This window comes from Grus americana, chromosome 9 (assembly GCF_028858705.1).
Source record: "Grus americana isolate bGruAme1 chromosome 9, bGruAme1.mat, whole genome shotgun sequence".
NCBI classification, from domain to species: domain Eukaryota; kingdom Metazoa; phylum Chordata; class Aves; order Gruiformes; family Gruidae; genus Grus; species Grus americana.
The window spans coordinates 808,285-835,600 of record NC_072860.1 but is presented as its reverse complement, the minus strand read 5'-3'; the positions used below and the strand labels follow the sequence as shown (position 1 = coordinate 835,600).

The following is a 27,316-nucleotide window of genomic DNA, read 5'->3' as shown; positions in this document are numbered from 1 at the left end:
CAGCTGTCCAAGTCCCTGGGAGCAGGCATTGGCAGACACCCGCTGTGCTCGTACACCAGTCAGGCGAACTGCACTGAAACTCAACGTTTTTCTGTGAAAATGCTAATTAGAAATTAAGATCCTCAGTTTTCAGCCACCCTGGTTTTAACCAGCTGGTGCACTCTGAATAGTTGTGCTCACCTTTGCGGTAAACTCGCTGCAACCGAATGGCAGCCCTGAAAGGGAGAAATCATTGCCCCCGACTTTACTGCCTTGAAGAATAATGTTTTAACTACCCATTCTTGAATAAACAGATCCAAAAAGATGGGGCTGCTCTTGGTTTTAGTCTAGGCCTATGCAAGGGATGAGCAAGTCCACACAAGACTTAACAGGATGTATCAAGCAAGGACTAGCAACTTCCAACTTGTGCAAACCACGCTCAGGCAAAACCCTGCTCTCCTTCAGGCAGCGCAAGTCCAGATACCCAGATAATCAGCAAGTTCCACCAAGCACCTTCTCCCTCCTCTTGTCAACCTTCCCCGCCCCCCGCCATAAATTAAATGCAAAATCACTTAAATGCAGTGTTAGAGAAGATCAGTTTAAATGCATAAAGGGTCAATTATATATAAAGACAAAGATACTACAACAAATTAACCTGAAGAGACAGTGCTTTGTGCAAAACAACATTCTCGTGTCTGGTTGAAAAGGCTTCTGAAGACGAGTGGTTTCTTCATTTCCCTTTGTCAGTGGTATGAGCAAAGCTTGTACAACATGCAAGAAAGGGGAACAGACGATTTCCCGATCACACGTGGGAAACACACGACACGATGAGTCCTTGACATTCACAACCGAGGCAGAAACTTCATCTGGATTTCAACTGGTCTCAACCCCAAAGTAAATTTGTTTAGATGTCCTGTTCTTTAGCTAGACTGCCACACCAACACACCACAGCATTTTTTTTTCATAGTTTCGATGAAAAACATGAGCAAGTCTCCGCAGCCTACCACAAGGCACCATCGATCCCATCCCAAGTCCTGGGCGAGCTGCTGACACCCAGCGTCCTCGCCCCATTCGGCTCTGCCGGTCAAACGCTGACGGTGCGGAACCAAGAGCCACGTCTTCCAAGCAGGAACCAGGACAGCTCGTTCCCCATGTTCCCTGTGCCGTAACGTTTACATGTGGGATACTGGATGATATTCACGGTGCAATAAAGCAGTCTTGTTCGGAATAGTTAGTGGAACATCGTCATATTGCCACGATTGCAGTTTACTGGCCCATCAGTCCCACCCCAGCGGCTACCAAAAGGCTACCTTACGGTGAACGGATGGTGGAAGAGGCGACTGTGACGAAGTAGGCTGGTCTTTGCTTCACACCCTTTGCAAGGAGAGCAACGGATCTCTCTTCCGCGGCAGGTGAGAAGGGTGTTTTCAGAGCTGCCCTCCACCAGTCAGCGATCCGGACCATTTTGCGGGAGGCGTAACCATCTGCCAGCAGCGCGTGGCAGCAAGGAAAGCTTGCGGTTATCATGAGGTTGGTACAGACACTGGTGAGGAATCAGATTTTAAAAGAAACAGGCTAGCATAGCATAAAATGATATCCATGATAATTAAAGCATTTGTAAGAACCTTAATTACAAACAAATACATTCTGTTAATCTCATTAAGACATCTAAACCCGGACTCTTTTCAGTTACTCTTGTCTTAAAATGTATAAAATTCATGACGGGGAAGGGGGGAAAACACCCAAATGTTTTTTAAAAGTTTATTTCTAGCCCTGAAAGAACAGTTATTAAAACAAAGTCAACAAATACAGTAGTTAATATTGCAGTAACAATTAAATAACATAACGGGATTAAATTACACAAAAGGCAACATTAAAATCTGAAGACAGTTAAAAAAATAAAAAGAAAGCTTGCACCTACTTCCATTTCCATTGACAGCGTGAGGAACAGAGGGGAAAAACCGGACCAGAGACATTTATTTATTCAACTCCAGCTGGAGAGACCCTTAACAACCTTCTTGCTCCCTCCCCAGCCCATCCACCGTCCCCCAGACACAAGGACCAGGCCTTTCCCATCTGCTCCAGCCACACATTTACATCTCCCTGCACCGGGGTGGGGGGAAGAAGCCTACAATTAGTCTCATTAACACCTAAGGCAGGTCAAAGTGCACATTCCCAGCGCCATGGTTGCTTTTAACGAAAAAGTCTGGTTTTTATTCTATGCTAACAAGAAAATCCCAGGAGTCACACAGTCCCTACACACTTGCAACTCAGCCGTAATTCGCCTGGCTCCATATACCCAACTAACCACACCGCTGCACATTACACTTCATAGGTATCACATGCATATTTGATTAGGATCTGACTCAGGATCCTGAGAGAGCGCGAATCCCAGCACTTGCAGATGCAATCCTTCCCTTACCACCATCTACTCAAACTGGCGCAGGTGAACAGCCCTGCAGCAAGTTTTAAGGGCATTAATCTGCTCCCTTCAGGGGGAAAAAAAAAAAAACCAAAACCAAAAACACAGCTTGCATGTTTTTATCTTGCAGACACATCCAGCTGACAGAAAAGCAATGCCCGACCCACTAGGACACAAAAGCACAGTGCAGCAACCTCCTCCTGGCTCTCCTCTCCTGCCAGCTCCATCTCTGACCCCGATTTCTGGCAGCAGGGGGTGAGAAACTTCACCACGTAACAACAAAATTGTCGCATGGGGAAGGGGAGGTGTGGACACTTCTCAACTTCAGAGCTAAATGCCACTGCAGGTCACACAGCAAGCATCAAGGTATGTTCTGGTAACTTCTGGGCTGGGCCAAGTTTTGTGTGCTAAGACAGCCGAAAGTTTGGAAATTATCTCCTAAGTAGACTAAATTGGACAAATTTTGTAACACATGTTTTAAACTGTTCTCATTCATCAATAAAAGTGAACTAATAAGTTAAAATTACTTATGATTTCTTGTTTTTCTATTTTAAAACCCCCTACATTTAATCACAAGTTATCTTACTGTCTGGATTGTGCCATCAAAAAATAAGACAAAAAAGAAAGAAGGAAAGAAAAGCTCCTGGTTTAACTCTGGCACAAGGAGTTTCACAAAGTCCACTGCCAGCAATGGACAAAGAGGGAATCATTGGTATGACAGGGTTTTTTATTTTTCTCAGCCAAGCCTCCTCGCTACTTCATTTGATCAGGGAGCCAGACGCACTCAAACCGGGTGGGTTTTTTTCCCCACCATTACACAGTGTTTACAGTGTCCATGGCTCATAACACATTTTGCCTGGGAAACGCATCTAGATTTACTTGCCTGGAATGAGACACTTCCTGGAATTTAAAACCATAATTATTCTTACACTTACAGCTAGAGGGATTTATTCCTTTGATGGAGCGGTTAATTTATCCAACGCAAATTTTGACGACCACACAAGCTGAATGCAATACTGCAGCGCCCTGCACAACACGGCATCTGGTTGGTACCACACCATTTCCTAGAAGCCAGCGAGTCGCAGCAGACACTGCCAGACCCTAGCCCCGCTTTCCCTCCATCGCTAACACAAACAGCCTCTGCTGTTCTGGCTGGCCACTCTCTCGGCTGGAAGTTGGTTTTGTCATACCTTGGCTACCAGTCCCCAAAATGTAGTTATCTCTATTGCTATACAAACACTGAAATTATCTGAAAATTACTTCTATCTTCTGCCAGCAATGCTTGTAAAATTGTGCAAAAAATTTTTATTCAGGGTCCTCTGTCCATACCCAGCCATAACCCTCTCGTCCCAGGTCCTGCCCCACTGGGAATGCAATTAAAATCCCACTAAAGTAATGGTTGTTCTTTCACAGAATCGTTTGGCACATTGTAACTACAGCTGGCTCTTCGTTAAACCGCTGGGGAAGTAGAAATGCACGTACTGTAACACTAGAAGAAGCCGGGGGACAGGCTCTTCTACACTTGCCCCTGGTAACATCCCAAGAACTCAACTGCTCAAGTTGCTCACTGTCCTTCAGAGGGAGGCACTTTTTCTTGCATTGAATATTTGATTTCAGACATTCCAGCTGGTACAACATCTTGAGTGAGGAGGGATCGGTGTGACACATCACGGCTCCTCAGCCTAGAACTGGCCAGTCAAATAAGCCCCATGGATGTCCGATGGCACTGTTCTCCCCTCTCAGCTTTCGTCTCCTCAGAACCACGCTTTGGCATTTCCAGGTGTTCATGATCTTCTGTTGGAATAGTATTTTTAAAAATCCTGTATCTTCAGTATCCTCAGATCTGGCATTATTTGTTCTTCAGATTTCATTAGTACAAATGGAGCACATACAAAATTGGAAAAAAATAGCTCTAATACTTAAATTCTGACAACTCCATAGGTTGATGCATTATTTGCTTGGGGGAAAAAATTACAACATATACAAAAATGTATTTGATACAAAGAAGGGAAACGTAAAATAAAAAAGTCAAAGGCACCAGCATAACTTCCAAAGCCCAAGTCAGAGCAGATACAATACACGTTTTTGAACCACCCACCGCACCAAGCACATTATCCCTTAAGCTTCTGGCCAGCAAGTCTAATAGGGGAAGAAAAGAAAAAAAAAAGAGCAGACAGGAAGACAGCTGGAATTTTTTTCTTGCCCTGACTATAGCTGATCATTTGATCATAAATAAAATATCTGACCCCTACCTACATATCCATAAACAGACATCCAAAGACTTGACCAATCATTAAGCTTCTACAAAGAGACCACATCTTTGATTAAAAGTCCACAGAGCACAGGCATATGAGAAACAGCTGAATCTGTTTCTCTTATCTCTGAATCTCTTCCCCCTCTCTCCATATTCATTTTAAAAAGCAAAACACATCTCAATAAGATTTCTTAAGTAGCCAAGTTGTCAATTCTACAGTACAGTAACAGCTAATCTGTAAAAGAAACGAGGGGCAAGATGTACCTTCACATTTGTCACACCTGCCATGAATCTAGTCATATCAGAGCTTGCTAGAGCAATTTAAAAGTAAACAGGTAGAGGGGAGGAAGAGGAGAGTGAAAGAGATCAGCAGGTAAAATTAGTACTGCTCTCTGAAAGCTTGAATCTGTCATTCAAGTATTGAAAGTACCCAGAAGGGTACAATGAATGGGAGCTGTTACAGCAAAGTCGTTTAAAACCCTTAAAACCCAGGGCACAGTAAGTGGCATTTCTGGGCTGTCTACAGAAAAGGGAAAAAAGAAAAAAAAAAAAAGAAGAAAAAAAAAAAAAAGGCCAGTAATTCAGTCCTCAATTCCTTCTGGACCCCAGACAGGGATCGCTAGAATCACCACGATTTGTTTTGGGTGTCTTCTGGATGAGAGTATCTTCCCTTTTGCAGATGTTTCCCCCTGCCCCCAAAATCCCTTCCCTCCCCCCAGAAGTGTAACAATTTCATATATTATAAAGATTTGTAAAATACAAACAAACAAAAAAAAGGATGAAGGCTGTGGCAGTAATGTTAGCGGTTACTCTTCATTGCTTCTTTGGCTGCCAAGATCAGTGGCGTCAAGCTAGACAGAGGTTTGGCCAGTTTCAAGAAGGGATGCTGCCAGGGAGAGAGAAACACAGTAAGTTAGTGAAAAACACAGTTTAAAAAGCCAGTAAAAGCCATATTTCTACACAGCCCTTTTCATTCCAAGATATGAAGAGCAATGCAAATGCTATCCATACCCAGCTCCTGAAGGGACAGATCCAGAGCACTTCACGCCTGAAAATCATCCCTCCTTGCCCCAAAAGAGCCTAAGGCCTTTCCTTTTCCAGTAACTCACTACAAAGAGGTTTCCTGCTCAAATGTCTTCTCTCTGTCCCATTCTGCTGACTTCAATAGCTCTATTACAGCAAGTTCGTAAACTGTCGGATGCTTTAGCAGTGGCAGAATGAAGGCACAGATTACTGAAGGAAAGACTTCCCAGAACTTATTACAATCTTTGCTGACCGTAGTTCCTAACTACTCTCCCCTAGAATCCTCAGGAGAAAACGCAAAAAAAGAGGGCGCCAGTCTACAGTGTGGTTTATCGCAGCCTGACCTTAATCGTGGCTTCCATATCTCAGACCATGACAAGCTGATTCTCACCTGTAGCAATTCTTTGGCTGATCCTCTTTTCTCCACATCCATCTCCAAACATCGGTTCAAGAAATCCCGGAATATCGGGGACAGTTTCTCGGGGTTCTGCAGCTCTGGTGTGCCATTAGTTGCTATCAAATATAAAGCCTGTAAAATGAGGAATATTGTATAACCAAGGCAAATCTTTAAAAGATGCCAAACTGACCTGGCTGGCAGGGATCCCTTAGTCTAGATGAGAAAGGGCTCTGCAACCTTTTTCTCTCCCTGGTGAGATGAAAACTAAGAATGCTACAATCCTACGCAGTCATGACCTATTCTTGTTAGTAGGAAAACAACATTGAAAATCTTGTGGCAACAGATACTTATCTTGGCAAAGAAAACAGCAGATTCTGACACGAGCAGCATTTTTCATAACCTAATGGATTTAATTTCCCTAAACTAGCACGGAAGACTGAGTTGAAAGTGCAATGTTTTAGTTACAAGCAGGTATTCATCTTCTAAATAGAAAAAAATCAGGGTAGGGCTAACTGCAAATTCAAGACAGCTGTCTTCCTTTTGGAGGAATTTTCTTGCAATGATGAAGCTTGTTGGGTTTTTTCGTCTCATTTTCTTTTTAATGTAGATACTATTAATGAACAATTACTGTTCCTATGGTAAACGCCCGCAAACTGTTCTAGCTTCTTACCCTCAGGGGGTTTTCATTGAGGTACGGGGGTTCTCCTTCCACCATCTCAATAGCCATGATGCCCAGAGACCAGATATCCACTTTAGGGCCATATGCTTTCCGTGTGACCACTTCAGGAGCCATCCAGTAAGGAGTTCCAACCATAGTGCTGCGCTTGCTCTGCTCTGGGGTGATCTGAGCACAGAAACCAAAGTCGGCTGTAGGATAACAGAATTTTAAGAAGTTAAATTGGTGCACCCTAAGTAAGTAGGCTTCCTAGAAGACTTCTCTATTACTACACAAATATTTGACTCATCCACACTTGAGGGGCTTTGGGGGTGTCTCCTTTTTCAATTCCCCCCACTATATTTGCCATATTACAAAATCCAACGTGCAAGATAGATACAAAACCTCAAGTGTTTAAGCAGGGCAGACGTCTGTGGAATGAAGATAAGGTTTTTTGTCCTCTGGAAAAGCGACGCAAGTATTACCCTGTAGAAGAACAGTATTCTGCCCAGTCCTCAAGATTCCTAGACTGGTAACAGCCAAAAAAATAATCAAGCAGAACACAGAAGGCAGGTGCTCTGTGCATGACTTGTTCTACAGCCTGATCTAGAAAACATGAATCCACAAACCACGGCTTCTGCCCTGCTAAACAGATTTAATTTGTGCAGCTACTGAGTTCAACATTTCACAGCAATTTGGCCATCCAATACAGGTACTACGGCTGACAGAGACATGGAAACAAAGCTTCAGATAAGCAAAGCACTATCCCACTCAGCAGAAGGAACCTGGACAAACAAACCTTTCCACAAGGTAACTATTGAACAACCACACTCAAGAAAACGAGAAAAGTCACCTATTCCTATAGCCTTCAGGTGCAGCAGCAATGCATGTTCCATCATGTTACTTTATCCAGCTGCAGCACTCCCACTTCCCAGGCATGTAAAGCATCAATAAGAACACAGTTAAGGCAGGAGACAGATTTTACCTTATCATTGACACTAAGTTTGAGAGAGAAACAGAGAGAAAGAGAGAGAGAATTTAAAATTGAGAGAGAGAGAAAATTTAAAATTTCGAGTCAATTTTGAAAGCGTTATGCCACGCAGTGCTGACAAAAGAGCCAGTCATGAAAGTTCTAAGTTGTACTGAGAGGACAATTTAACAAAGAACTGCCCCCACCCAACTGTCAAGATGCTGCCTAAAAAAAAGGGGGGGGGGGAGGAAGAAAAAAGAGAAGAAAAAAAAGAAAGAAAGAAAAAAATTCAAACCTATAGCAGCTACCAAGTTCCTCACCAGCCCTTCTTGGCCTTTATCAAGGTGTCATACTCAACTCAAAGCACAGTTTATTTCAATGAACACACCAGAGAAGCAGCAGCATGTCTCCTGACCTACCAACCTTCAGCACCATGCCACGCCAGCACGGAGAGAAAAGACAGCCAAGATGTAGAACCCAGTTCCACCAACCAGTACCATGTGTAGGTACGTAGTGGTGACAGGCAGATGGATGTCTCTTACTTCTTCTGTCACCAGTCTCCCAGCAGCCAGACTCCCCCAGAGATGGGGAAGATCTTGAAAAGAAGATGCAACTTTTTCCACCCTCCACCCTAAACAACTGCTAGAAGCTCTATAATCATACAGCCAAAGAAGGGCTGATTGCAATACCTCCCATTCATATAGGGCATTTTCACAGCTAACTCCTGTTTTCTCCTGTCTCTCCCCTCTCCTCATCTTCCCTCAATCTCCTAGGACCAATGTTTCTATATATAGGCTGCTAACCCTGTCCTTTCACCTCTCAGCTTTGCTTTGACAGCTTTTTTGTGCCTTCTCCAGCTAACTCTTCTCAGCCACTTCCTCTACGGTAACTATTCACTTATGTTCAGCCTCTGAACCCAAACAAGTTGTGCACAAACACATCACACTCTTAAAAAAAAAAAAACCTCCTATGCAAGCAAGCATCCAACAACGCTGGTCAGCAAATGGGGTAGCTTATAATCTTTCTTCACACTCCATCTCATAACCAATATGAGACTGCAAACCATCTAGAGTAAGAAATATTGCTAAGATCCATTTTCATGGCTTTTTGAATTCCTACCCAACTGTAAAAACACCATCCCTTAACTCTTTGCTCGCTTTATGCTTTGCACATTCCTACAATACCAAGAAGTCAGATAATTCACCTCTCTCTCAACAGCCCTGACAGCCCCTTCATGTGGTTTCACATTTTTGGTTGCCACAGACGTTTACACACACCAGAACCTGACTTGCTGTACACAAGTCCATGCACGCATAACAATTACCTGAAAAGCAAGTAATTTCTTTTGTCATTTCATGATTATATTAATGAAAGTGTGTTATACTTTCAGTCCAAGAAAAGGAGGCCCAGTACAGGCACAGCATAAGACTGCAATATAAATGGTAAATAACATACAACGTTATTGGTTTTTTGTATTATTGGCCTTCTAATGAAGAGGGCAGAACATTAAAAGCAAGTCATGACAACCTGAAGAGACTAACAAAGCAACTGCAGTTAGCTGCAACTTTTCTCTTGCAACCATTCGTATACGCTTCACTGCATGGTGCCAGTTACTTCATATTTACCAACGTATTCATGTGGCAACAGGTTTGCTTCAACATCCTTCCGGTTTAACACGTTCACAGCATTAGTCTTAGGGCCCTGAGAATTTCAGTACCTGCTACCTGTGAGTTACACATTTTATATCACAGAATGAATTTCTATTACTCATAGTCAATGAAAATTGACCTCAAACTTCCCTGCCATCTCACACTCTCAGAGTCAAAGTTTACAGAAAAATTGAAATAATTGTCTGGTACTCACTTAGTTTAACTGATCCATCCATTCCTAACAGCACGTTGTCACTCTTAATGTCTCTGTGGATGACCTGGTTGGCATGTAGGAACTCAAGCGCTTGCAAGCACTGAATGGGAGAAAAAAAAAATATTCTGCATATGGAAACACAATTTGTTTCCATGAACACAAATTCAAAAGCAATGCTTGCACCCTCAGCTAGTGGTGAGTGCAGAAATGTAACAGGTATTATTTAAAATAACCAGTAGAGGAAGCTCTTGTGCTAAAAAATACTCTCCATTTAACCATGGAGCTTCTCTGCTATCTTAACAAACCCATAAATTACACTTCTCATCATCCAGTCATCACCCAAAATGCTCCCAAGAATCCCAGATGTTAATTCTGGTACATCCCACAAATTCTAGAGGAACCGTAAGGGATTAAGTGACAGCTTTTTAGCATGAAGTCTCACCAACAGGAATTGGTGAGATTTCATTCTTAACATGCACGCAGCTTCTCCCACAGTGAGGGCTGTAAAACCTCTTCATGACAAAAGTCACTAATACTGTTTTTGCACTGGTTTTAGATTACAACCTTTTACACTAAGTTTCTGCCTAAAAACATAATGAAATTTAGTTTTGCTATTTGAGAATAAAAGGCAAAAAACAACTGTAAGATTTTTCTCTTTTAATATAAGCAGAACATTCACCATTTGCAACTTGGCATGGATGTAGTCCCCAGGGAGTTTTCTGTGACTTTTTTCATTTGCTTTAGCAAAGTGGCACTGATTTGCAGAATGAAACGTATCTAACATACTGGGCAGCAGAGTTTTGATGAAGTACAATAGTTCAACATTAGACTTTTTCCTCAGGAAAGTTAATTACTGTTACAGTAAATAGTTACAGTCGTTTCTCTGCTTCCAGCTCCTGTTTCTCAGGAAGCCATTACCTGTCCATACACGTTAACGCACAAGTTTGCTTTCCATCCCCTCCCCTTTGCGTGAGTCACCAAAAGCAGATGTCATGTTGATGTAGTCAAATGGGGTTTTTAAAAGCCTAAGTTTGTCCCACACAGCAGATAATACAAATACTTCTCCTTCTGCCATAATAAATCATGCCTGAGCTGGATGCCAGCACTCTGACTCAGGGCAGAAACCACTGATAAGTTGTGACCTCAGCTATTTTTAACTCTTCCATTTGAAATCTTACTGCAACCTTAAAATTATTCCACTACAATCTTCTGGAGAATTATTTTTCTGAGAAATCCATAAAGAAAGCTTAACTGACACAGAACTATAGATGTCACACACTGTGAAAACTACTAAAATGAGGAACTTCTTCATTGCTCTTCCTTGAGCTTCAGTCCACTTTATTATCATCTTTCTGTTAACACTGTCACCAGGACTAGGTAACCCAGGTACCAAACCCGAAATCTTTAGTTGCTCCACCACCTAACACTCCCAACCACCCAGCTCAAAACTGCCATAGTTCTTGTGGTGTTACAACTTGCAAACCCCCAAATCTCTGAGTTAAACTCGTTTTGTTATTTTCTGCAACTTTAATATTGATTCCTGCTATTATTCATTCTTCCTAACTCAATGCCTCCAACAGCAGTCGTTGATATTAGTCCTAACCATAAAATCTAGGGGAACAGAGTGCACCTTCACTCCTCTACCCATCAGCTATAATACTCACCTCTCTGCAAACAGCAGCAATCTGTGCTTCATCCATACACGTTTCTGTGACCACATCTGTTAGTGAGCCCCCAGCTAGATACTCCATCACCACAAACAATTCATCTCCTACGAGGTAACTACAAACAGAAAATGAAAAGCATGCCCATTTGCCATCAACAAATCGAGAAACGAAAAATGACTGGTAAGAGCTGGTCAAATGAAATGATTCATGAGCACTTCAAGACAAATGGTAAAGAAAGTTAATCTCTGGAAGGTAGCCCGAAATGCAAATGCTGACAAGAAAAGCTGCGTGCCGCTTACTACCTAAATGAGCAGGATAACACCCTACACATCTCATACACAACACAAGTGTTGCTCCAGCTGTGCTCTTGTCCACCACTGACCCCCAACTACATGTAGCACTGCATTCATGACAGAAAGCGGCTTCTTACTGAATCATCAAGACTGTTCCCTAGAACAGATGGCCTTTTTTTCTTTTTTTTTTTCAGATGACAGTCTTAATACAGTCTCATTTATTTATACGACCTTTAGGTACAGGCAGTCCAGGTCTGTGTATCAAGTTAAAACCTCTCGAAACCCTTGGGGACAAAGGAATCAGCCAGCTGTCTGCATTTACCTGTCCAGGAAGTTGACTATGTTGGGGTTCTTTAGCTCCTTCATTACCAAGATCTCATTAATAATCAACTCCTTCTTGGGCTGTTTCTGCAGGTTTATCTGTTTAATAGCAACCTGAACAGGGCAAAAGAAAACAGCAGTCACTCAAACCTCAGTATCAAAACCTTTTGGTTATTCTTAATACTATGAAAAGTTAGAAGAAATTCTGTATCAGTATTGAAGAAGTTTAGCACAGCTGGCAAATTATTTCTTTATCAGCATACAACTTGATGAGTGTACAACTTGCACCCATAGCCAACATCATCCTCTTGCAGATGAAAAGATCCACAAAGAATAACAAAGGCCAGAACAGACGGCAAAGGAAACATTCAGGAGATAAAAAGATACTCACCCAATTTCACATCAGCAGGCCTAAAGCAGGAGAGAATTGTGTAGCAACCACGAGAGAGAGCATAAGCCTTCCAATGCAAGGCAAGGCAATTTGGTTTTCTGTATTCTGACCAAATTAGTGTTTGCGTATAAGGAATGCTGGGAGGCAGAAGGAATTGCTCTCAAAGCAATTAAAGCAATGAATTTTCCCAGAGAGAGAAGGGAAGATAAAGAGCTATCTTGTCCAGGAAATAAGCTAACAAGGATTACTATTCCAGATTTTAAAATGTCCCGGTTATGTTAGTTGCAACACTTTGAGGAGGCAGTTTGGAATTTACAAGATAACCTATCCGTCCAAAACCAAATGTAAGAACCAATATAACCTTGTAGAAATGATCGCTAGCGTATTGCCAAAGGCATTAAAAAAAGAAGATCTGTGGCACAGAATCACAAAATAACTATGATTGGAGGGGATCTCTCGAGGTCATCTGGTCCAGTTCCCTTGCTGGGAAATGCAGCCAACAAAAATGGAGCTTGCCAAAATGGAGCAGGTTGCTGAAGGTCTTGTGCGACTGAGTTTTGAATAGAGATCTCAATGAGCAGATATTCTACAGCCTCTCTGGGCTCCTGTCCCACGTTCAACCATCCTGACTGTGAGGGCAAAAAATAATTTCTATTATCTAAATAGAATTTCCCTTATGGCAATTTCTGTCTGTTACCTCTTGTCCTGTCATTGCATAGCTCTAAGATGAGTCTAGCTCCACATTCTCTACACCTTCCCATTAGGGAGTTGAAAACAGCAATAAAATCCTCCTTCGGCCTTCTGTTCTCACTGCTGAACAGACCTAATTCTATCCTCAGACATTAAGCACTGAGGAAGCCAGAGTACTGCATCTGTTTAATGCATGAAGACTGCAAGCAATCAACTCTTAGCACACCTGCCTGACAAGACGCAGAGGAGGCCTAAGAAAGGAACTGAATTGCAAAATTTAGTCTGCAGTCAGTAAGAGGACACAAAGAACCACAGCGGGCAGAAAGCAAATCAAGAGACAAGATATTGAGATGACTGAAAGGCTCCTGTTTTACCAAGATGTGGTGCTCCACTACAGTACCGGTAAATGTGGTTGCTGCTGAAAGGGCAATTACTGATCAGCGATCAAAGGAATGGCTCCCTGAAGACATTTAAAGGAAAATTAAGGAATTCTGAATTTACAGAGAAGCAAGTAATTCCTACAATTTTAGTCCCGGGAACCAGAGATGGCAAGCATGCAGAGTATTGCTGATGTTACCGACTTCACCAGGCGCGTTTGGAGGCATCAAAGAATAAAAGCAAAGAGCAGGATGTGGAGAAGGCATTCTAACTACAGTGAAGAATCATATAGGGCAAGCTGTTTCCATACAGATAGGCGCATCCATCACCTGTACTGAGACAGGAGTAGAGAACAAGTGTGCAAAGACTAACAGTTTTATTTCTGAAAATGCAGGACACCATTGCCCACAATTCTTGAAGGATAAACTGTTTTCAAAACCCGTTTCTGGAACACCTCACTCCCTCTGCTTTTCACTGAAAAGACAAAACTCTATTTTTAGCTTTCATCATCTGATTACTACAGAACAAGGCACACACTGTTACAAATGACTGTGACAAACATTCTTCTGGGAGGTGATAGCAGAGATGGGAGACACAGAAAAAAATCTAGTCAAATCATTTCGACCACATACACAAGAACATTTATACAGAAAAAGTATTTTCATTGCAACAAACACAGAAATCTTACCTCCTGCCCTGTTGCCACATCAATAGCTGTGAAAACTGTACCTGAAGCCCTGCGAAGAAAAGGAAAAATGTTACAGCCACTTGCCTCTGTCTGTGTAACAAACATGCATGTGAACAGACAAATCAGAAACACAAAATTGTGTCAGCTTTCCGTGTTGCAAGAGCTTTATCAAAAAGACGACTATTAAAAGCAAGTGGTATAGAAATGCCAGCCAGTCCACACAAAACGAAATAATCTCAAACACGCTCTCTTCTGACACCAGCTATGGCTCCTGCTTTCAGGATGCCTAAGCCCCCAGAACTTGAGCTGCTCCCATCAGGTAAGTTGGGCAGCCCCTTCTCTAGCAGGTACTTTCATATTCCGCCAGGGGCAGCCCACCCACAAACAGACCTATTTGGAAAACATACAGTAGGAGTTAGGCATATATATATAGATCTCATCAAAGCTGGAAAAGCTGTAACTTGTATATATGTTTTTCTCAGGAGGATTCAGAGGACCACTAGAAGAATAACCTAGTCAAGGCAGTATTGTTAGCTTAGCACACAGAAAGCATTCTGATGTGCCCTTGTGCTATTCAGCAGTCATATCTCAAAATGGATGAATGCATCTTACCGGGAGAGGAGAGGACTAGATATACCCACAGAGAAGTCAGAGCTACGCTTTTGCATTAAAAGACACAATTCAAAGTTTCCACCACTGGTGGAAAGCCTTCACCATCTGCTTAATACAGCTAACATTTCTGCCTGCTTCAGAAGGCGGTAGCTACGCAATAGCATCCCATAGAGAACAGTACGCCGCTTTTAACCCTGGTTCACTGGGAATAAAAGTTGGGATGAACACTTACCCCTGCCCGATTTTTTCATATCTGTTGTATTTTTTCTTGGGATCTCCTATGCTCACAATAGTGCCTAAAAAAAACCACAAACAAAAAACTAGTCAATCCCACTGTTCCCCTTTCGTAGCGCTGGCCTGGCCAAGACACCTCCAAGAGAGGTCAGCTCAAGTAGTAAAGGCTGATGCATGAACAGCCAAAGCTTCCTGACTCAGTTCCAGTTGCAAATGGCCCAACCTCAGACAATCATTACGCTAGGTCATACTCTTAACAAGACAGATCGTGCTATTTCCCCTGGTATCTCAATTTAATGGTAGTCTTCTATGTAGCAAAGCCCAGTACATGGTTATGGCAAATCCATGAGCTCAGTCTAGTCCAGAAACTAGTCAGTTCTTGACTTATACGCAGGAATACTAATATGGAGAAAAATTAACTTCAAGATGATTATGGAACAAGCAACAGCAGAAACTATTTTGGGTTATCATGGTTGTATTATACATGCAGATCACATTATCACAACTGAACTTCAATCCAAAAAAAACTGTTCTACAGGTTTTTTTACCCAATAGTGCTCTGAAGCGTATAAATTGGCAAAACTTCTGAATGCAGCACTCTCAGCTACCGTCTGACACAAAATGAATCAAGCACAGAGAGAGACACAACTCTTACGCAAAAATAAGGGTGAGGGTAAAATTCCCTCCCTGTCTTAAAGCCTTTGTTTATCTGAAATAAAAACCACCTACGTAGTTTTTCCATGATCTCTTCATCCGACATTTTTGTCTTCTTTTTCTGCTTATCACCCGATTTCGTCGCACTGTCAACGGAAGTGTCACTGGCTGGTGCGGGGATGGGGTCAATGACAGACCGTGTGTAAATCTGTTAAGAGAGACCATTTACCTGAGTATTTTCTTTGCAATCATTGACCTTCAGCTGAGAACAATCACAATTCTTCAAAGATCCCTAAGCAGCATTTTAACATAACAGGTTGGAGGCAGAAATTAGACCTGAGAACCATTAAAGTCCAGTAAGTCAAGATGCTGGCAACCTTACTGACCTCTGAAAGACAGACCCAGGCACCTCCTGAACAGAGTGGATGCTAGGAGATTAAGTCTAACTTCCAAAGACAGACATTTTGAGAGGTTTCTACCTGCTTATTCTTTATAACCCATGCTAGTTAACAGAACGGAAATCACTATTTAATAGCAAGATCAACTACTACTAAGATCTAGAGGACAAAGACTCATGCTTCACCATGAAAAGGAGCATGAGACTCTCAGAAATTTCCCAGTTGTCCCCAATTTAGAGGATTTTCTTGGAGCTTTAATTTCCTCCTGAGCTGTTCACAGACATACACAGCTACCCTAGAAATATCAAACCATAGACCTGTCACATTTTATATGTTTACATATAAACACATATATGGGCAATTATAAAGCAGTATCACTTGACAAATTTACACAATTCACATTTGTGCTCCTGAAGCAAAAACAAGTAGATAGAGTGGCGAAACGTACACCTACCATGGACAAAATAATGAGCTGGAATAAGTGGCATCCCTGGGACATTGTTAACAAGATGTGTAGTTCAGGACAACTACACTAAAATTTAACAAACAACAACTTCTTAAGCTGATGACTGTGAGTGAAATAAGCTTTCAAATTTTTGGGGGGGTTTAGGTAGTATATTTGCTAAGACTATCACACTGCAATCAAGTAAAGTAAAGAATACTAAATGCACTACACTTGTACCACTGTCGTGTCTAAAGTTACAGAACCTAGCTGTATTTTTTTTTAGGACTAACAAGCCTCCTCTTCGCATGTTGGGTTGAAGGATAAGCATAGCTGTGTATCCTTAACACAAGAGAACAAACAAATGAGCGTTAACGTCAGGATTTCTGATCCAACTGATATCAGAAATTAGGCATTTTCTTAGCAAACTCAAATAAAACCCAAACTTTTTCCCTACAAACTTACAACGGCTCATTTCACAAATAAAACAATTTGCTAGAAAATAGTAGAAAAAGCTCTGCAATGCTGTGAAATGCAGGTCTGTACATTTTACAGCTGCTCACCGATTTTGTGTGATCTGGCCGTGGAGCAATAACAGGAGGAGGAGCTTCTTCATCATCCTCATCATCATCTACCACAGCTGTTGATGGCTCTGAACCTTTGGCATTGGTCTACATTTTCACCAAAGTGAAAAAAAATAAATAAACAAAATTGTCTCCCTCACAGTGGTAAAGACTTACTTTCCTTCCCCCCCCCCATATTGAGATAAAAGAATTCTTACTGATGTTAAAAGAAAAGGATAGGTTGAATGGTTTAAGTGCCTTATTATATTTTCTTACAAGACTAAAATACTATTGCTCCAGTGAAATCTCTGTAGCTTTGTTGACCCCCTCCAATTTATGTTTTTATTCCCCAAAAATTCTCATTTTGTTTTATACTGCAAGATTCAGTATATAACCAATACAGAAGACCTGAACTTGAAGATACAAAGAATTAGTAAACACACTCACCGTTGGCGTTCCTGAAGGGAAACCGTCTTTTTCTAAACAGGACAAAGAGCAGAATACACAAAATCATCAGAAAAATAATACAGAGTAAAGAACACAGACCCTTTGGAGATTTTTTTCATCTCTCAGAAAGCAAAATTTCATGGTCACAAATGAGAGAAACCAGTACTGCACTGTAAGACCATGCAGAAGGAATCTGTAAGCTTATAAAATCTTCCCCTAAGGGTGGGCAAACCCACTCATTTCCCAACTTGCTCTTCACCTCACTGGAGTACCTACACACAGTTTTCCAAATTGAGCACTGCTCATCACACTTATGTGTTCTGTCTTACTGAGATGTGAAATCAGGATCAAACAGATACTTCCGTTCCCTTGGCGGTGTCTTGAATCAAGGCTGAGAATCTTACAAAGCCTTATTACTAAGCTATTTTCAGAAATAATTTGGAAGAAAACTAGGTAAAACTGCATCTGTTTGTAGGACAGTCATTCTCTCAGCCCTCCCCAATAGCTCCCGACTTAGGAGCCACAACCTATTTTGCATCTTTGATGTCACCACACGGTCACATCAAGTTCACAGAGAGCTGTTTCAGTCACAGACAGGAGGAGCAAGCTCTCCAGCACAAAGCCAAATCATCACAGTCTAGGAGCTCCAGCTTCACACACACAGCCCATTGAAGTTAATTTTGGCTGCTATTTTGAATTATCCAGTTCCATTTCTTTCCCTCTCCACTTAAAACAGGAAATTAACTGGGCAATGCCAGTTTCCAGCAAGTTTTACATTTATTTTCAAATATTTGTTCCTCACTGAAAAGTAACATGCTTTTTCAGCATTTGTATCTGATTTATCGTTCTGAACAAGAGGAAGACTGTGTTCCGAACACCCAACTCCTCTTTAATATGTCTTGCACACACTTGGATCTCACCTGGAGCAGAAAAACTCAGATACTTCTGTTTTGCTGTGTCTTTGGAGTCGTAGAATTTCAGCACATCTAGTACCGCCTGGGGGTTTTTCTTCTGTTCTAGCTTCGTGATATTTGAGGTCTGAAGCAACCGAGCCCATTGCTCTGGCATTCCCTGAAAAAAATAAGCTATTTTAAGCATCCTTCTAGTATCATGAAGGCTTTTAAAAAGCAGAACAAATTTATTTCCTCTATAAAAAAGCACAAAACGTGCAGCCTTAAACACATGAACGAGTAGGATGGACTTTTAATGGGGAGCCACACGTGCATAGGTGACAACACAAATCACTGTGCCAACATGACACCAGCTCTTTCAGGTGTATTAAGCCAGATGTGAGGAATGGGAATACAAAAAACGCTCAACAGAACCAGCGTTACCCACTAATGAAAGTAAACTGAAGAGGATTTCTCAGGGAAGGCTCTCCCAGGTGGTGACACAAAGCATCAGATCTGACATTTACCCTGCAGAAGTACTAACAGGTCACAGTCTCATTACTCTGCGTGCTGTATAAATACACAGTAAAATTATTTCTTTGATAAAAAAACCAAACAGACTAACTCACACTTTATTCTAAAACATCACAATGGCTCCACTACAGCACTGGCCCACAGCTGTTTTCTGAGCACCTCCAAGGCAGGTGTACTTACAGTGAACTCTCCAGTAACAGCATCAAAGCCCACATGGATGGTATGCTCAAAATCTGATGGGGGGGAGATTTCTGGCCTTTCCTTTTCCTTCTTCTTGCTTCCTGAAAAAGACATTCAAAGATCGACTGAGCAAAGATTTCCAAGTCCTATTGTCTCCATTGAATATAATCAATCCAAACATTACAACAGTTAGGATGAATGTAACCATTATTTGTTTCCTGGATGGAGGTGTTTGCGTATGCAGCGCAGTGATTTGATATTTTCAAGTCAGTATAGACTGCACATCAGAATCCAAACTCGTTCCATCCAAATCATTCACACTATGGTAGCAATCAAGTAAGAGATTAAGAGCACCAGAGCACAAGAAGCTCTGCTGAGCATATGAAATCTAAACATATGAAATGTTTACAATGCAAAAAAGGACACTTAATATGGATTAAGAACAACCCTGAAGACAACTTCAGCCCAACCTCAAGTTCACCCTAAAGACAGTTAAAACTCAGTTGCCTCACTGCTTCAATTCAAGGTAATTAATGCAAACTAGGACTTCCTGTGATGAAGATAAGAGTTTATAGCCTCAGAGCAATTACCTAATTTAAATTAAAAGGGGAAAAAAAAAGAAAGCAAGCAAGCATAATAAGTACCAGAAGCAAGAACAGATAATGAGAAGGACCATGTGCACAGTCCAACCGAGATTCAATTAAATTTATAAGATGTTTTATAATGCCTGGGGCTTGGGGGTTTTTTGGTGGGGTTTTTTTTTTCTGGCAAAGAGAAAATAAATAAAAAGTAGAAGATAATTTGTAGTTAAGTCTAAATATAAAATACACCATTCTGTTCCCTTTCCTCAGAAAAGGTTCAGAGTTAAGTTGGAAGGTTTCAGGAACCTGTTTTCTTGTTCTTGCAAAAAAGCCCAAGCCCTGCTTTCTTTCCCTGCCACAGCAGAGGAGCGTCGTTGCTGTTTGCTCTGCAGGTAGAAAGATGATGCTGGAGGCCTCATCTCACAGCCCTCTGCTGAAAGGCAGAGGCCTGGCCGTAAGCTGTAGAGCATGTCTAACCTGATACCAGGAGAACTGCATGTGTAATCCTGGGAACGCCTGTGGGCTCGCAGAGCATATAGCTGAATCAGCTGCATTTATTACATATAGCGTGCACGAAGCCAGCAAGAATGCCGTAGTGCTCATAACCGTAAAGGAAAGCAGCACGCTATTTTGCAATCTAACTTCATTACCATCTTATGTTTGTACGTCCAAAAAAAAAAAAAAAAAACCACCAGGTTTTTGCTTTTAAATTCACCTTAAAAATAAGTCATGTAGTTTCAGTACAGAAAAAGCAGCTAAACCAGCACCCTCTTCATTATTCCATGGTAAAAAGTTACTGATGATGGGGCAAGCATAGATCACGCTGCTCAGAGCCAGAGAATCCGTCTGAAATCCCCTCACGTTGGCAGGAGAGGAAGGATGGGGAGCCGAGGACAATACTTACAAACGAAAAGCCATGTGGGCTGCCTCCAGCTGAACAATGCAGTGGAAAGACACGGCTATTATAAACAGGATATCTTTAATATGGCTGCACAGGTCAGAGCCAAAAAGCAAACGGACTGTCAAATGTTCTCATTAACATCATTCAGTCACAGGACAGGAGAAACTCACTTATGTGAAAGCCTTTAAGGAAAGTACTCTTTCTTCCCAATCTCTTGCAGTTGTTTATGTGAAAGCAAGGGAAAAAAAGAAAAAAAAAAAGTTATATTCCTCAGGAAGGTTCCTGTTTGGGAGCACTTGACATCCAGGGAACAGGAGCTGGTGCTCAAATCCCCCAGCATGTGCTGCACAAATAAACCCAGTCCTTCCAAAAATACACACATCTTATTAGCAAGCTAGGCAAGGAGACTAAAACTCACTCCTCTGCTCACAGAACAGCAGACCAGAGCAGCACTTCAAACAAATGCAAGCAGAGAGCTTCAGTCAAGGCAAGTCCCGGGAATCATGTGCTGGCAGGACGTACCCGAGGCTCTGCTAACAAGGGCACTGTGAGGCCACGCTGCTTTTCAGCCTCTGATTTTGTTCGTAACACAGCTCTGTATTTAAATGGGAATGCCTTTAATAAAGGGCAACGGTCCTTTCAAACAGCAAGTGAATCTAAGATGTGGTCCCTTGGCCCTGCAGAGACTGTTCTCCCTATTCCCAGGAAGGGGAAGGCACAGCTCCTTCAGAAGAATTCAGAGAATTGGAGAATTTCTGACAAAGAAAGTGCCTTAACTACAATTGGACTCTTCTCTTCCCCCAAATGAAGCCACAGGCACTCGGCAAGGTGTCACCGATGGTACTTTACACAACCTTCTGCCTCGCAAACCCATCCACAAGCATCCCTCACTTCCCACCAGCCAACCTCTGTATGCAGAGCAAGAAACACAGATGTTTCTCAACAGCCTGTTCGCGGGAGGTAGACTACTCCAGATGGTACGCTTTGAGTTGCTGAACCGCAGCCGAAACCACACCGAAATCTGCCCTGAGCCAGCAGTCTTCAGCATGTCACATGCATGATCCCTGGTCCTGGGCGATGCCCCATAGCACCTCGTTTAATAAGTTCTGCTCAAAGAAAAATATTTCTTGGTTTAGGGGACTATTTTAAAGCTTTCCAAAAAACACATGCAGGTTCATTTGACTTCAGAAGTCTAGCCAAGGAAATTCATGGCAATTAAGTACTCTAGTAAAAAGATGACTATCACTTCATTTATCCTAAACAATGGAACTTGGGGGGGGGGGGGGGAAGGACGAACCTCCATGACTAGGTCATTAAATAATCCCTTCAAACAATGATTATTTCAGCACAGAACTAGCTCAGACTTGGGGCAGAAACTCTGCATTTGCTAAACCTCACCCCAGAGCACACCACCTCCCCAATGCCACCTTCCCAAGCTAGAGAAACCTCCCAAGAGAGGACGCGGGGAGGGGGACAGAGCTGTGGAACAGGTATGGTGACCCTGCCCAGGAGGGACCTTCCAAAATCATACAGAGATCAGCAGACCAAAAGCCAAACAATGTTATTCAGTAACAAGTCTGTTTGCAGTAGTCCTGAACATCTCCTGGTAAGGCATTCCTTCATTTTCCGAAAAGGAGAATTTACCATTTTTGTAGTAATTTGTCAACTTTGGCACTGGCTGGGGAAATTTTTCCCATGAAAAACCTTCTACCCTGAGTTGACAAATTATTTTGCATATAGTCCCAACATATTTTTAAAAGCCAAGCAGCAAGTTAATATTTCTGTAAAGCTTCCCAGCGGCAGAATTATACATATATATATATATATAAAAAAATGGGTATTTCTATTGAGGGTGTGCCTCAGCCATGCTAATGAATAAAACAACTACCATCTGACTATTGTTTTAGTGCCAGAAAGTCACTGTGTCCATTTATATTCTGCTTACATTTGACAGCCAGTTTTGCAGTCTTGAGGGCCGAAAACATTTCTTTGGATGTTTACATTATCCTTGCTGCAGGTCAACCAATTAACCAGGTTTTTTCCAATTGAAAAAAAAAACAAGACAACTTTCAGATAGTTTCTTTAAGCTAGATAATTCAATTACCATTTTTCCTAACCACATTATCTTGCCATGCAGTAAGACCTTCTGCTTTTTTTCAGAAGGACATTAATTTAAATACTTTTTAACATCTAGAAAAAATAAACTGACACCATTTTCTCTAAAATGTACTTTTCTCAGCAGAAATTATTTCTTCCTTTTTAGTTTGCAGTAGGTACACAGATACATGCTTAACAAGTATGCACATTAATTTCCATAAATTTGGTACACATCAGTATTTACAGAGTAGTCTGAATAAGCATTTGCACCCCAAAGCAATTTCAGATGAGCCAATACAACTTAACACAAGTCTTCAACCACCTCCCCGGCAATTTCAGCGATGAACAAACCCACCGTCAAGACAGAAAGAGGAAAACGTCCAAGGAGAAGGCGCTATAAAATGTCACAAAGCTCCAGCTGTGCTGCGCCCGCTTGCATTCGTAATTCGTTTCACAACATAAGCAAGTCTTACACGGTATTACTAATTCAGAACAAGGAAAAAAAAAAATCTTCCTTCATGTGGGGTTTATGTTTTACTTCATTGTATCCCTGTCTGCAGAAAAGGGCCACAAACGCTTTGATGAACGATCAATGCAGCAGCACAATGAGAAGTGCCATCCCAGCTCATGAACCATTCTCCTAGTCTGAAAGTGGACAGATTTGATCCTTCCAACAGATTTTCTTGCAGCACTTGCCACAACAATTTCTGGGCATTTCCATGACCAACAATATAATCATAAAACACCAGTTTCTGCAGTACTGGAGGGCTAAGGTAGAACCTGCTCAACATGTGGCAGTACACCTAGCTGACAGCACCCAGATTCACCACCTTCACCACTGTCAGTGGAGTCTCTCTCTTGGGGTCCTGCTACCAACCTATAGTAGCTTCTCACGTTCTCCTTACCTCTTTAAGGCTCTTACCCATGCCAGAAAAAAAGAAAAAAAAAAGAATTAAAAAAAAAAAGAAAAAGAAGGAAAAAAAAAAACCGACCACCACTGCTATTGCCGTAATCCAGCCATGGACAGTTATTTCACAATAAGTGACCTTGTGAAATAACCATTCTGCTTCCAAAAGCTACACTAGCCAAATCTTTCCATCCTCTGAAAAGGAAAACACACCCACCGTTCAGAGTAGAAACTCTGCCAGATCTTCCGAATAGAGGGAAACCTGCCTCTAGCATTTGTCTCCAGGGTGAGGCACGGCTGCAGAGGGACTGCTCTCACAGCTGAGGAGGAGTAAAAACCAGCCCTGGGGAAAATACTTAGCCAAGAGAATAAATAACCAGAGGACTAAAGTCTCTCAAAAGAGTCAAACCTGTGTTAGCATGACTGAACCACTCTTGCCCAGCACATTAGCAGCGAGGCACAGGAACCCAAGAGCAGAACTAGAAGACATTAAGAGCAGCAGGGTCTTCCCCTTGTGCATCTTAATAGTAATTCACAACAACGCTAACTGGTAGAGATTAATAATAAATTAATAAAATGCATAGCAGCGTCAGGCCAAGCTTGTAAGTCCCTGCGCAGTTTTACCATACCATATGGTAGAAGATATTTCTGTCTATGAACTATTTTGTTGTACATATAGACATCCTGGAGAATCAGGATCAGGGCTCCACCGCTGTACATACATTCATCAAAGAAAAGAGGACAGGCACAAAGAACAAACACAGTCCAGTTTCATTACAGCATTTTCTCAGAAATAATCCTTGTTTACAGCGAAACAGATTTTTCCCCCACTAGTAATTAATCCTAACAGTGCAGTTACACAGACAGAAGGACTTAATTTTTCTCAATTCTCCTTCATGCACACTGTACCCTTCCACTATTTCTTTACTACTTTTTTTTCTCCTCAATGTACCACATAAGTGGTCACTAACATGAAGTAACTTCCAGAATAACTGGATGCTCAGATAAACTAGAAATCTGCATTTAGCATAGCAAAATGGTAAGTAATAGGATACCTAGGAATCACAAACATTTATTAGGGTTGTTTAGAAATGCATTACTTCAAACTGGGCAGCAAACATGGGAAGCAACAGGTGGTGGTTTTCCTCAGTGAGCTATTTAATTTTTCTTACTTAACATTTCATCTTCAAACATACCAGTGCAAAAGGAAAGAATATCTCCACTCTGTGAACACACACACCCAACTTTCAACACTTCCTCCTACACTCAGACAGGCTGGACTCAAATGTCTAAAGCGCTACCAAAACTTACAAGAAGAGTAAAAGAACACAAGGAGTAACCTTGGAAAATAGAGGCATCTTACCTTTTTCAGTGCTAGAGAATATGGAGATGATTTTATTCCTAGGTTTTCTCTCTTCTGGTACAGAGGGCAGGGGTTTCAAGCTGTGGTTGGTAGACAACTGGTCTTTGCCCCCTGAACTGAAGATAGTACTGCTCATCCGGACAGGAGGAGCTGGTGGCTTGTCTTCCAGTTCTCCGTTGTCAGACATGGTTCTCAATAGCTAGTGAAAGCACTGAAAAAGAAATACTTGCTTTAGCATAGAAAGAGAGCATGAAAGACATAAACGTAGCATTTCTTCTGTTATCCAACAGGGAAGGGAGGTGTGAATTCAACTCTGAGGAACTCGGCAAGAGCCCTGGCAGAGAGCAATGTCTCTGCCAAAGGAAGTTGTCCCTTCCTCATTCCCACTTCTAGGCCACCCATTCACTTGGGCCAGGAGCAGCATTTGTGGGATGGAGTGACAAACTTTTCCAGTGATGAAAATATCCCAGTCAAAGAGAACAGTCAGTTATAATGTGGATCAATTCACAGATCTGGTTTACCATCTGTTCACACAAAGGTTGATTACCTGAAAGGCACTGTACACATAAGGGCATAAGTACAACATCTTTTAGGGGTAGCAGTAGCCCAAAGAGCTTCGTGCTCTAGAATCAAACACCTTTAATAGCTTTAGATGTTTTATTTTTTTGTCATTCATCAAACGAGATCTTGAGGAGAGAAGAATAGCTTATGTATAGAAGTCATAATTCAAACACACTGTCCACATTAAGCAGCATTAAGAATATCTCTACCCGAATTATGCAGCCTGTATTAAAGAGTATGGGGACTACGATCCACCGGATGCATTCCACTTCTGACTGAGGACTCGCATAACTTTACCACTTTGTGCCACGCTCTCTCCATTTGCAAAATGAGTATACACTACCACCACAATCCTCTGAGTCCTTAACAAAAACATGAAAGAGATGACAAACAAATAGCTGCTAAAGCATTTACATGATACATTCCACATTCACAAAAATCTGCACTGGCCTTTCCTCCCTCCCCATGATATCCTGGAAATTTTTCTCTGATCACCAAGAAACCAGCAGCCTCTCTGCTATAGAGTAAACAGCACAAAGAAAGATCTACAGAAATTACCTCTCAATGACAGCTAAATAACAAATATGCCCCTCATTCCTCCATATGCTCAAATGATGAGCTGCCCCGTTGGGAAAGGAGCCTACACATCTCCTCTGTGTTGACCTCCTTTCATGACAGTCTGGGAAATGAATGGCCTACCAGTGTCTATCAGTTGCCCATCCAAGTCCCAAAGCACAACTCTGTCCCAGCCACACCACTGGAGCGGCTGGGAGCAATCATTATCAGTGCCATTCCAAAGAGTCAGGGCAAGACACTGCAATTCCCTCTAAATTATCACATCTTATTTCCAAAGTATAAATATTGCACTATACAATGTCTCTGTACAACACATACATCTTGCAGCAGAACTAAAGACAGGTGGATTGCCATTCCCTATCGTTTCACTGGGTGAATATTGCCAGATCCCAATGAAGAAAACAAATCAGGCTAGCAGCCTGAATTTGAGCAGCACAAGAGCACTTTGGTTTAAGTCATGAAGCTCAAAAGAGGTCAGAATTAATAATCAATGCCCACGAAAGTGGGATCATTTCAGTACAAATACCTTCAGAGGCACAAGGGGCACAAAGCAAAGTTCTGGCAGTGCAAGTAAAAACTGGACACGTGCTAGTTGCTCGTCTGCTTAGAGACTGATGGGGCACAGCTGCCTAAGCTGTGCAACACCCACCTAGAGAAAGCTGCCTTCCAGTCCTTCGCCTGATGATGGAGCAATCAACAGACCTGCAACACATGAACACGTCTGCAGGGATGCAGTTGTGAATCAGACTGGAAGACTGTTGAAGGATGAGAATCACAAATTCGCTTACTGATTGCTCTTTCAGATGTTGCAAGTTATCTGCAGGATCTTCTGTATTTTCCAGTACCTGCACTGCAAGATGGGGAAGAAATTAAGAACCCTGCAATCTAACAGGAGGTCTGAGCAACCTACCCACAGGGATTTTAATTCCAGTCACTCTCCTAACAATACATATTGTTTGCACAAAGTGTGTGCCACCAATTTGAGATGCACAAATTTCTGGTCTGAACCACCAAATCAGACATATGGTATTTGAGAGTCCTACTGAAGTTGAGCTTGGACTGATAGCAGACCATAATGCATCTCCCTTATGCTAATCAAATCTCAGAAAAGAATAGGAGATCGGGTCCTTAGCTATCCAAATGGGAATAGGCATTTAAAAGACAGCACTCCTCCCTTTGGACAAGGAAATACAATCAGATGGCTAAATAAATCATAGTAGATAAAAAAGCATATCACAAAACTAATGCCAAAATGATACACTATGTGAAGAAAGCAACATCATGAGTAGCCTTTTGTATCTTTCTAAACTAAACTCTATTATTTCCTCCATCTGCGCAGTTCTTTGAGCTGCCTGATATTAGCAAGAGCAGGATGTAAGGATAAA

At 41.8% G+C, this 27,316-nt stretch overlaps 1 protein-coding gene across 6 annotated transcripts in view; it reads right to left on the bottom strand.

Annotated features, from left to right (window-relative positions):
* Positions 1 to 556: 556 nt before the first annotated feature.
* PAK2 (p21 (RAC1) activated kinase 2) overlaps positions 557 to 27,316 on the bottom strand; it is a 47,397-nt gene continuing 20,637 nt past the window's right edge. For 4 of the 6 annotated variants that reach the window (XM_054834867.1, XM_054834868.1, XM_054834869.1 and 1 more), the window contains 14 exons: positions 24,795 to 25,005; positions 18,946 to 19,046; positions 18,262 to 18,412; positions 17,342 to 17,373; positions 16,895 to 17,002; positions 15,567 to 15,699; positions 14,836 to 14,899; positions 13,992 to 14,040; positions 11,846 to 11,958; positions 11,228 to 11,345; positions 9,564 to 9,663; positions 6,746 to 6,942; positions 6,070 to 6,207; positions 557 to 5,541 (listed from right to left, as the gene is read on the bottom strand). In XM_054834867.1, the coding sequence (XP_054690842.1) occupies positions 5,455 to 5,541; positions 6,070 to 6,207; positions 6,746 to 6,942; positions 9,564 to 9,663; positions 11,228 to 11,345; positions 11,846 to 11,958; positions 13,992 to 14,040; positions 14,836 to 14,899; positions 15,567 to 15,699; positions 16,895 to 17,002; positions 17,342 to 17,373; positions 18,262 to 18,412; positions 18,946 to 19,046; positions 24,795 to 24,981 (1,578 nt within the window). In that variant the 5' untranslated portion in view covers positions 24,982 to 25,005 and the 3' untranslated portion in view covers positions 557 to 5,454. Of the gene's footprint in view, positions 5,542 to 6,069; positions 6,208 to 6,745; positions 6,943 to 9,563; positions 9,664 to 11,227; positions 11,346 to 11,845; positions 11,959 to 13,991; positions 14,041 to 14,835; positions 14,900 to 15,566; positions 15,700 to 16,894; positions 17,003 to 17,341; positions 17,374 to 18,261; positions 18,413 to 18,945; positions 19,047 to 24,794; positions 25,006 to 26,580; positions 26,600 to 27,316 lie in introns of those variants that run through there. The other 2 variants (XR_008578236.1, XM_054834871.1) reach the window with 2 other exon arrangements.